General features: G+C 35.3%; 1 protein-coding gene across 7 annotated transcripts in view; it reads left to right on the top strand.

Annotated features, from left to right (window-relative positions):
- The window catches only part of HERC1 (HECT and RLD domain containing E3 ubiquitin protein ligase family member 1), a 93,986-nt gene that overhangs the window by 37,407 nt on the left and 45,035 nt on the right, over positions 1–11,544 (top strand). For 6 of the 7 annotated variants that reach the window (XM_052672011.1, XM_052672013.1, XM_052672012.1 and 3 more), the window contains exons 20-27: positions 531–645; positions 741–861; positions 1,934–2,105; positions 3,003–3,309; positions 4,402–4,522; positions 4,813–4,864; positions 10,378–10,649; positions 11,253–11,468. In XM_052672011.1, the coding sequence (XP_052527971.1) occupies positions 531–645; positions 741–861; positions 1,934–2,105; positions 3,003–3,309; positions 4,402–4,522; positions 4,813–4,864; positions 10,378–10,649; positions 11,253–11,468 (1,376 nt within the window). The remainder of the gene's footprint in view (positions 1–530; positions 646–740; positions 862–1,933; positions 2,106–3,002; positions 3,310–4,401; positions 4,523–4,812; positions 4,865–10,377; positions 10,650–11,252; positions 11,469–11,544) is intronic. The other variant, XM_052672014.1, reaches the window with a different exon arrangement.

The following is an 11,544-nucleotide window of genomic DNA, read 5'->3' as shown; positions in this document are numbered from 1 at the left end:
GGAATTATTCAGGGAACCTTAATTTTGAGACCTCAAAATATCTCTTGTTGATACTAGCAGTGAAGCATGTGCTTAAGCTCTGTTAAGTTGCTGATTCTCATAATGGAGATACGGCTGTTTCATTGTAAGTGAGTCTGCAAAATAATTTTTGAATCTGGATTCAACAACATGAAAGAGTGCAGAAGGCCTCAAATATGACAAAAAAATTCCATGTAACTCAGTGGCTGGATAAAGGAAAGAGCTCCAGTTGTATATCCTTGCTGAAAGAGATTACAGCCTAACTCAGCTCTTTGAGTTTCTGTTTATCTTGTTTGTGTGCCCTCCTTGGCTCAGTGTTAGACACAAATATCCTGAGCAGGCCAAAACATATTTGTCTCTGAAGCAGCAGTGAATTATTGACTTATTTCTTTAATGTTGAATGTGCTTATGAACTGGAAGATTTCAAAGGATGAAGATTTTTATATGATGTCATGAAAAATGATTTTTGTTGGAAACAGTAGCTGGTTTTGATGAGTCCTTTCTGTTTTCAGATTGGGATACTGCAACTTTAACTAATGAATCACTCCTGGATACTGTGTCCAGATTTGTTCTTGCCGCTCTTCTGAAACATACAAGTCTACTCAGTCAAGCCTGTGGTGAGAGCAGGCAAGTAACTCAAAACTGTCTTTAAAAGCTCAATTCTAATTTCTAAAAGAAAATTTGTAAGATTTTTTTTTTGGGGGGGGGAATCTCTTTTACAGATATCAGCCTGGCAAAGCCTTGGCAGAAGTATACCGTTGTGTTTATAAAGTTCGGAGTCGCTTGCTAGCCTGCAAGAACATGGAACTTATTCAGACTAGATCATCATCAAGAGACAGATGGGTAAGACTGGAAATACTTTTGAGTTCTTAAAGTTTAATGGCATGCTAAGGGAATATTGTGTAATACCTTAGTAACAGATGAATTCAGTATATAGCAAGATATTCAAATGTTAGTTTCATTTGTTACACATCTTTCTATTCTGCTTGTTGAAAAAAGTTCAGGATTCAAATGCAAATGTGCAACACATAATTAGTATCCATTAATCTGCAGCAGATGTGCTGTTAAGTCACTAGAAGAAAATGATTTGCAGTATCTGAAGAGGGCACAGCCTGAAGCCTGGTTTTATCAGTGTATGTAGCAATAGTATGCTGTACCTCAGAGTTGTACAAGAGATGTAGATTTACAGAATTGTACTTGGATGTACATTTAGATTGATTAGCTTTGTTGGCCACAATGGAGTTTGGTTGCCATTCCAGAACCAACGAATTCAACGACTTTTCGATCTCTGTCCCTTTCTTCCCCTTCCCTACTGAATTTTAGTAATTCAGTAACGTTCAGTTAATGAATGTGAATAGGTGCTATTTTTTCTGCATAGAGGAATCCAATTCAGCAGCTTTGCTTCATCTCTACTTCCATGTCAGATGTCATTTTGTCAGACTGCCCCTGTGCTGCCATTTGTTGCATGGGAACAAAAATAATGGAATAATGGCAGGAAGGTTCAACCTCTGCTGCCTGTTATACCAGCACTATCTGCTCTGATGCTGTGGGCCAACATAAAAAGATAGGAGGCTACTTTTGGAGTAGCCTTTGTATATAGAATGGTTGTCGGACTTTTAAAACTTTATTAATGTACTTCATATGCTGAAGTATCAAAGTTTGACAGTTGTGTCCAACTAAGCCTTCTGAGGAGACATTTCTCTGAAAATAATTTGAGTGAAACTTAAGGAAATTTGAATTTCCCAACTTAGTATTTAAAGCTTTGAATGCAAACAGCTGTCTGTGTTTTATTTCATATGGTATCACAAATATCTTTTAGATGGAAAAAAATTCTTAAATGCTTATGTGTCCTTTTACCTTCAGCTTTTATTTTGGTGAGAATTTTTTCATTGTAGATTTCTATTTTTTTATCAAGATGCTGGATAACCAAGAATCAGCTGATGTGGATACTCAAGAGCATTCTTTTACTCGTACAATTGATGAAGAAGCAGAAATGGAGGAGCAGGCAGAACGGGACAGAGAAGAAGGACACATAGAACAAGAAGATGAAGAAGAGGAAAGAGAACATGAAGTTATGACAGCTGGTAGTAAGTACTTGTGGGAGTCAGTAGTGTAAAGTGCTTTGGAAAGTTAGTTTGTTTTTCTCTCAAAAGTGGAGTGGGAGAAAGATTGAAAAGGTTCTGTTAGATTTCTCTGTATTAACATTGTTAAAAGTTTTTATAAGATGATACAGTGCTTTTGTTGGGTCAGAAAATTCTTTTAATACAAAGGACTGTGAATGCTGAGCAAACAGATGGCCCTTATTCATCTGACATCCGTGTTAACACTTGTATAAACTGCATACAACAGTAATAGACTTCATAATGTTTTCTCTAAATTTCTGTTCAACCAATCTCTAGTTTGTATTAGTATGTATGGTATTTATTATATATAAAACTTGTATATAAAACTTAGAAAACAAAATTGACTTTGAATATTTTCCATAAATATGTACTTTATTTTCTTTTCCAACTACTGTTTCTCTCGTTACTGCTAGAAAGTTTTGGGGACATCTTCATTATAATTATAACAAAAAAGGTAATGAAAAGATAGAACAGTTTTCAGTGTTGAATTGCAGATATGCTGTTCTCTGAAATACAGTTTTGCAGGTGCATTACTTTATATATGTGCTAAAAGGCTAGCATGAAACAGTTTCTCTGATGCTGTCCACTTAACAGTTGGGTTGCAATAAAGACAGTGAAACAGTGTTTAGTGTTCTGTCAAATTATGGTGTCCCTTCCTTTTAAACTTAGCGCTGTGTAAATACTTCATCTGTTTCTGTGATATCCTTTATGACTTTGTATTACTGTATTATTTTATCACTGGGAAAAATATTTGTTGTTCTTTGTAATGTAACATTTTTTAGCTTGATCTGTTGGTAAATATTTTGTTCTATGTAACTTTGCATAGAAGTTAAGACCTTCTTTTTGTGTTGCATGTTACAGAAATATTTCAATGTTTCCTATCAGCCCGTGAAGTAGCTCGCAGTCGGGATCGAGATAGGATGAACACTGGGACAGGGACTAGGCTTGATGATCAACCTCCTCAGTCCCAGCAGGAAAGAAGAATCAGCACTGATCTGACAGAAGGCCAAGATGTGTATACTGCTGCATGCAACTCTGTAATCCACAGATCTGCCTTGTTGATCCTGGGAGTGAGCCCTGTTATTGAGGATTTCCAGAAGCGAAGGGAGGATGGGCAGTTACAGCACCCTCCCTCTTCTGCTCCTGAGGGGATTGGACTAATGACAAGGTGAGATCTGATAGCTGCTTACATAGTTAACTGTTCTGTCTTTACATGCAATGGGATAATACCAGTTTTCTTCTGTGGGTTCTTAGAAATTTTTTTAAAACATTTTTGTCCAGAGCAATGCTTACAGTGCTGGCTTGGAATTTTTTTTGAGGTCAATGATATTTTCTCAGTTTCGTTAGTCCACGCTGATGAATCTCTAATGAGAGCCTTTTCTGCATGGACCATATTTCTTTTTCAAGGTTGAGCTTACCAATGAATAGTAACGGAGTCCAGGTCATCCACTGTACAGATAACTTGATGTAGTTGGAAAAGTTCATTATTTTTCCTAAAAATAATTGGTGTTTATATTTTTATTACCATACTTGTATTTTCATTATGTGTAAACAGTCACTTGTACTGTAGCATCCAAGATCATTGTAGAATATGTTTAAAAGCAAAAAACAATCAGTGTATCATGAAAAGATTGACATTTGTGCTTAATTTCAGACGTTTTGTAGCATCTTGGCACTTGCAAGACTGTGTAGTTATGCAAGGGGGTGTAACAAAGGCAGATAGCACATGAAATTGTAAAAATGTATGGTACAATGAGCATAAACACTATGTGATTTTTGTAACCCAAGGTAGTCTTGATAACACAAGTTTTTCTAAACATGCTCCGTATAAATTTTTATTTCAATCTGTGTGTGTGTGTTAGAATGTAGCCCAGGAATTGATAAATTTGCATACAGTCCTTGGTAGCTGATGCTGGTACTGAGCCTCTGAGCCTGCTTAAACTTCTGATGGGCAGAAACTCTGTTGATGTGACATTTTCCTCACTTAAATTTAAAATGAAGATAATGATGGGAAACTTAGAGCGAGATTATGTCTATTCAGTACCCTTTTATTCTCTCTGCCTCTGGAATTCTAGTCCTTAAAGCAAGAGTGTGTGACTCTATTGTTGTCAAAGTTAATCCTCTTTAAATGTGGTCTTCTGATGTTCCCTGATAGTCTTCTCTGAAATAAAACCGTGGTACCTGCTGAATTTGCTTATCAACTCTTATTATTGACTAGTAAAAGTGTTTACTTTGTGTTATGTTTGTACATCTGATGCAGGAGTGAAAGTCTTACTGCAGAGAGTCGCTCAATCCATGCAAACTCAAACTATAGACTGATGAAGTCACGAAGTGAATCAGATTTATCTCAGCCAGAATCAGATGAGGAAGGCTATTCACTGGTAAGTAAGCTAGTATTATGTGCCTTGGATATCATCAGTTTATTTTCTATGTAGGTGGTATATCTTGTGCATTTGTCACTTGTTCAGGCTTGTGTTTCAGTATAGGGATCTTTGCTAATAACCACCACTGTTAAGAGAAAATAGTGGTGGTAAAACAGGAATTGAAATTGTTACAGTTCTGTTAATTTTTTAAATTTTTGTGAGGGAATGTTGTATTTTAAACACTTGAATATTATGCACCACTTATTTCCACTTAAAGAAATGAGCTTTTTATTAATTTTCTACTCTAGAGTGGAAGACGAAACGTTGATTTGGATTTAGCATCATCACACAGAAAAAGGGGTAAGTTTTATCAGTGCTCATTTACATAACGAATATTGATCAGAATAAATATGTTAATGTGTCTTAAGTGAAAATGTGTAGTCGGAGTCCATTAATGACAATCAGGAAGTTTAAAATTTTAAATGCCATTGTAATTATCTTGTATTTGTTGTGCTAACATTGATTAATCATGCATTACAAGAATAGTGGACACGAGATACTTCTCAAATTACAATTAATGTAAAGTAAAGCATACAGTCTTTTTCTCACCTGTTTCTACAAAACAAATATAAGCGTTGTTACTTTAAGCAGCTTAAGGTTGAAGTTTTCACCACCAAGTTATTATGGGTTCCTACTGCATCCTGTTCCTAAGGGGAGTATCCCAAGTCCAAGTATATTGTGTTGGGTAAGCAGGAAGAAGATCATAGAATTTCCAAGGACAAACCTCTTTCATTCTAAAGATTCATAATATATTCTGAGGCCATTTATGTCTGAGAACTGGCTACCGATCACTTCTAAGCCTGCAAACACTGCGAGGAGCTGTAGATAGCCATGTTGTTAACAGCTGTTAAACTCTAGTTCCCAAAGCGCTGTCCTGCCCTCTCGGTGTTATTGACACCCATTTAATGTCAACCAACATACTATTTTCAGGAAAATTTCCTCTTCCTGTCTGTTGAAGTAGGTAAGCCATAAAAAGTAGTTGGAGGATGAAACAACTATTAGTTGAAATGCTGGAGAATTGTTCAAATTGGTGGGAATCACTGATTACTTTTGCAGATTCAGTTGTATCATGTCTCAAATGGTCAGTTCCTCCAGGTCAGTTTTCCTCCAGAAGCAAATCAATTGCGTACTCAACAGAGAATGCATAATTGCTATCAACCAACTCTGATACCCTCGTGTTATTAGAATACGTGGTGATTTTAGCCAGTTACTAATGATGGATTAGATTTTCACCTCTCAGAAAAGCAGTGTGTGAATGCAGATCTTTTTCTGTCCTACCCCTCGTACTTTTCCCCAATTTAATCAGCAATACTCTGGGAGTATTCAGTCCTTGCAAAGCCTGCAAAAAATGCACCATGTGTAGAGTTTTGGTAAGTAGTTCTTGTTTTGCAATGGGCAAGAAAGTAACTTCCTCTGAAGTGGGTTGACTTATTTTAGGATTTCTCTTTATTGAAATCAGCAAATAACCGTCCAAACTTCAGATCACATCTCCGTAAAAATCGGATCTCACTATTGGTGATAGTTTTATTTTTATGGTATAAAAGCTGTTCCTAATCATAAATTGAAATACAGAATGTCAGTAGTAGGAAAAATTGCTCTTAAGTTGTTCCTGTGGTCTTGCAGCTCAACCTTGGAGGAGAGCATTGTCTTTTAATTCGACATCTTTGCCACTTTGTACACTCTTTAATCTAGTTGCTTTCTCCATTTATTGTATCTGCTCAGAAGTAAGGCAGTGGTATTCCTACTTTTTGGGTATCCTGCTCCTTGCTATTATTACTTGATTCTGAATTACTAAACTTTCCTTTCTTGTAGAACCAAAAACTGTTGTTTTCAAAACTCTTTCCACATGTTATGATGAAATAATGAAGATTTTCCCCTGATATGTGTGCCCATTAGGTTTTATTTTTGTCCTTGCTTTTTTCCTTGAACTTTTCCAGTTCTGCAGATCCAGAGAGTATGCCTCAAAATATTGTATTTTGTATTTGTATTTAATGCACTAAATAAAGATAGTTACTGCACTAAATACTTAGAAATAAAGAATGCATATTTATCAGTGTGATCACAGACATTTTTCATGTCCTCTGGTCTTCGTGTAAATCTTAATTCAGTGAATGCCATTGTGCCTGATTGTACTTCATTATTTTATTAACACAATTAGGTAACTCTGGAAAAAAAACAGCAACTTAAATTACACTCAAATTAACTTGAAATAAAATAGTGCTTGTATTGATTTTTGAAATTCAGGGGTCTGTTTGAGTAGGAGGAGTAAATACTCTCATGTATGTATGGAACTGTACTAAAGGGAATGGTGTTTTTCTCTGGAAAGGGAAAGATGGTTGAAAATTTAGAAAGTCTAGTACTTAGATAATGCTAATTCAGAAGAAAAATAGATATGTACTTTTTATTTCCTTAAACTTTGCTGTGTGATGTATTGAGGTATTGGTTGAGATGAACGGGGTCATTTAAGTCTAAAGTCAGTGTAATATGAGGAAGAGATATTATGAATATGTTGTCTTCTGTTTCAAATGTCTGCTTTTGTCTTCTGATTCTTGTGTGGTGTGTAGTGTATTTACTCCTTTTTGGCCAGTTGAGCCCCAGAAAAAAGAAGAGCTTCAAGCAAGTACCTGATGGCATGTTTATTTTTTTCCTCTATGGCTTCCCTACATGTTTTATGTTTTATGGAGTGTGTATTGCAGCTGTGCCACATTCATGTAGAAAACTCATTTTTATAAGCTGGCTTTCAAGGACAAGTAAACTTGTTTTGTTTTCTTTTTACTGTAACCTTAAAGATTACTCTTATATGCAATTCTATTCCCTTGATTGTAGAGGCTTATACAAGTCCTAAGCTGCAATCAGTTCTGTGTGATGGATGTTGCACAGAATCTAGCTGAGATACTATACAAACATACTTCAAATCTGCTGTTGATACTTAACATCTTCAAAAAAAAAAACCACAGTGTAAATTTTAGATTTCTTCTAATTCTTAAATATTTTGAGGTATAAGCATATACTTTGACTTCTGAATTGTAACTGAAATTATAAAGATTTAGACATTTTCAGTTGTTTTGCTTTTAGTCTCTGACTCATAATCCTTGGATATCTCTCCAATTTGAAACAGTTTAGAATTGTTTTACATTTAAACGTTGTTACCTTTGATACTAAAATGATTTACTAAGACCTTTAATTTTTCAAATATGAGATAGTTTGTCTATTAATATATAAGTGGTGATCTTATTTTAGAAATTCTTTTAATATCAAAACTAAATTTTCTTCTGATGTTCAGCTGATATATGAGACCATATCTCCCAGAGTTTGATTTAAGGCATTGGAATTGCTTTTTGTTTTTTACAAATCCTTTGATTCTCTTCTGTGCTTCAAAGTGGCATGACACAGTGCAGGACAGGTAGGGGACAGAGGAGCTAATGTTATTCTGGAATGCTTTAACCTCTACTGCTGTGGAAAGACTGCAGAGCTTGAGGAGTCTTTTGAAGTAGTTGTTGATACATGTGCAACATTTATATATGTGGCAGTAATCAGGCTTGTGCTTACTGTAGGAAATCTTAGGTTTCAGTTTGCCTCTTCCTGGGCCTTGTTCACATGTCATGTGCTAGGAAACTCTTAGATGAAAACTCTATTTCAGTGCCCATTTATGCTGTCCTTTATATCTCGTGTTCTCTTTAGCATGTAAATTAGTATTTAATGGACAGCTTTAAAACGAATACAGGAGTGAGTATTAAAATTAGAGTAAGATGATATTTGTCTTTACTTGTGTTTTTTAATGAAGTGACCAGGTATAAAATTGAGTAAGAGAGTTTTCTTAAAATTCTCTGATATTAAACATGACAAAACAGGTAGTTCTTTGGAGGCCAGGTAATATTACTGTGTTGCATAAACCAGCAGAAACTAGGAGATTGAATTTCACTTTGAAAAGTAATGTTTAAAACAAACGTTTTATTATCTATGTATTATTGTTTGTTTTATGTATTATCCATGTATTATTGTATGTTTTGCACATATTTTTGCAAAATACTCTATTAGGTAAAATTTTCTGAGTACTATGTTGGTTCTTTCTGAGGCCATTGCAGTTTGCTTAGTAGCAGGTATGGAATGCTGTATAAATGCACATGGATGCTATTTCCAGAAAAGGTAATGGGATGTAGAAAGGTTTTTATAATTTCTAGACCTGGCAGTTAATTTTTTTTTGCCAACTAATAGGAGATTAGCTCCCTGATTTATAAAGGGAAAGCAGACTTCCACAGTATTTTGTATTTGTAATTTGCTGTGGGAAGGTGATGTTCAGGTGCAGAAAAATGGCCTTTTGCCTTGCCTCGTGAAAAATGATGGAGAGTGGTTGGTAACAACATTGTCCTAAGTTCAAAAAGCTGTGTGTCTGTATTCATAGTTCCTGTGAGCAGCTGCTCTTAGAGCTACTGCAAGTAAAAATTGTTTAGTAGGAGGTCCTGACATGAGTATCCAGCTGTTAACATTGGAACTCATCCTAACTGAGGAAAGTGGGCTTTCAAAAGCTGAATTTCATGAATTTGTGTGACTTTTTCCTGAAAATGGAGGTTTAAGAATGTTCAAACCTTGTACCTCGCAGACAGATTTTTAAAAGTTAAGTGTCTAATGTAGGTTTGTGTGAGTACTGTGAATGAATTGTCTTTCTCCAAGCAATATCTGAAATACACAGGAGTCATTAATATTGCAAAACCGTGTGTAGATCATTTAAGGTAAATTTCAAACTGAATGTTCAAAGTCAGTTTAGATTTACTTTGGTTTACATATAGGTCTCAAGACATTCCTATCTATGCAGAGGGAAAGTTTTTTTCATCAGAGACTGATCTCTTGTAATACACAGCTCCAACTCAGCTAACAGTGTTTGCAGAAGTAATAAAATACCAATATATATGTTGATATAAGTAAGAATCATACATATATTATTTTTAAACTGATATGTACAGTTAATTGCCAGTGAAGGTATTGGCATTGCATTCATTTGTGGCAGAGAAGCAGTCTAGCAAAATGCTTTTGGAGGTGAGATCATATATATAATGATAAGTAAGTTCCAGTGCTGCAGGTAACCGATGGTCATTTAGAGGAGTATATTAATTAGTGAAGGTAAAGTTTTCGATAGTGTAATGACTTGCTGGTGTAATTCAAAAGCTTAAAACATTAATTTGTGAAATTGTCAGATGAATAAGATGGAGTTTTAATACATGCTGTAGATGGTAATTTGATGTACACACTTATCGAAGAATCAGAACAAAAAATTAAATGTTCTCCATGAATTTTCCTTGGTTTACTTGCCCTTCTGCACTCAGGAATTCTGCAGATATTTCATTCAGTAAATAACATTGTGCTTTTTCAGAACTATAGAACATATGACTTGATTAAAACAAAGAATACAGATGTTTTTCTTTTACAGTTAGACCTTAAATATACAGACTGCACTATTTCTTTTGTAGCAGATCTTTTCTTTACTATTTTCTCATTTAGCTGCAAAGCATTTTTTTTTTCCAGTGTTCGAGCTTTAACTTGAGCAGTTCAAGTGGCTTCTGTCTTTTTGTTCTCTCACTTGGCAATTTGTTGCAATACTGCTTGCCATAATTAAAAGAAATACAGCCTTTCCTCTTGGGCAGTTGCTGTAAATTTAAATCAAATGTTTTGCTCTAAGTTGCTTAATGCATGGTATGATTAATCATGGATATTCATTTTCCACCTGTATGAATAGCAGCAGTTCAGTCTTTAGCTACTGTCATAACATGTTGGCTAGTAAATTGGAATTTATGAGGTTTTATTATGTATATGTTTAGGAGCAATACACAGTCAAATGGAACCTTTAACTGACTCATGGGCTCGACTGAAGCACAGCAGAGATTGGTTGTACACATCCTCCTACTCATTCGTTGAGTCCGATTTTGACCTCTCAAGATCTCTTGGAGTTCATACTTTGATTGAAAATGTTGTCAGCTTTGTAAGTGGAGATGTAGGAAACTCTCCAGGATTTAAGGAACCAGAGGAAAGTATGTCCACCAGTCCGCAGGCGTCAATAATTGCAATGGAGCAGCAGCAGTTGAGGGCTGAGGTAAGTTTCAATTTAAAATCTTCTCTCATTCGTCATATATTTGAATTTTATGGATTTTTAAAAACATTTTCCAAATTCTGTCTTAGAGTTTTTTTCCTGTTTTTCTTCTAAAATGTCTTAACTGGATCTGGGAACTTTGTTTTAAGCTCTAAAATGGGAAGTAAAGGATCCACTTAAACATTTCTTTGCATATTGTTCTTTAAATTTCAGACTTGAATTTCAGAGGAGCAGGGAGGTTATCCTGTATGTGCTGCATGCAGCATTGATATGGTTAGAACTTATAGTGTAGCTTTGAAATTAAACTATGTAACTGCATGTAAACTGCTTCCCTTATATGAAGCTTTCTATGTAGCTTATTTGTGCTGACTAGATTAGGCCAATTGCTTGATTACTCAGAAATTAAAAGGGATGCTGACAAGGAGAATTTTTCTTGAAAATGTAAAAATGTACTTCTTTGTTGTGATTTGTCAGAAACATGGGTACTATCAGAAAGTGTCCATTGGAAAACAGCTACATCATTTACTCTTGCTCATGGCTGATGATGATCTGATTTCTAAGGATGCTTACTGTTTAATTTCATCTTTTGATTGTGTTTACTTCTAGCTTCGTCTGGAAGCTCTTCATCAAATCTTAGTGCTTCTGTCAGGGATGGAGGAAAAAGGCAGTGTGGCATTAATGGGAAGTCATCAGGGGCCAGGATTTCAGTCATCTTCGTTGCTAACTTCTGTTAGATTACAGTTTCTTGCTGGATGCTTTGGTTTGGGCACTGTAGGACATGCAGGTGCCAAAGGAGAGAGTGTAAGACTGCATCACTACCAGGTATTTTAATTGTTGTGGTTTTTTTGTTTCAGTAACTGGATGATAAAAGTGTTATCAGTACTTAAAGCATTTTTTG

This window comes from Tympanuchus pallidicinctus, unplaced genomic scaffold (assembly GCF_026119805.1).
Source record: "Tympanuchus pallidicinctus isolate F22 unplaced genomic scaffold, pur_lepc_1.0 scaffold12, whole genome shotgun sequence".
In the NCBI taxonomy this organism is placed as follows: Eukaryota; Metazoa; Chordata; class Aves; order Galliformes; family Phasianidae; genus Tympanuchus; species Tympanuchus pallidicinctus.
Note: the sequence above shows the minus strand (reverse complement) of the source record. Positions and strands in the feature narration are given on the sequence as shown.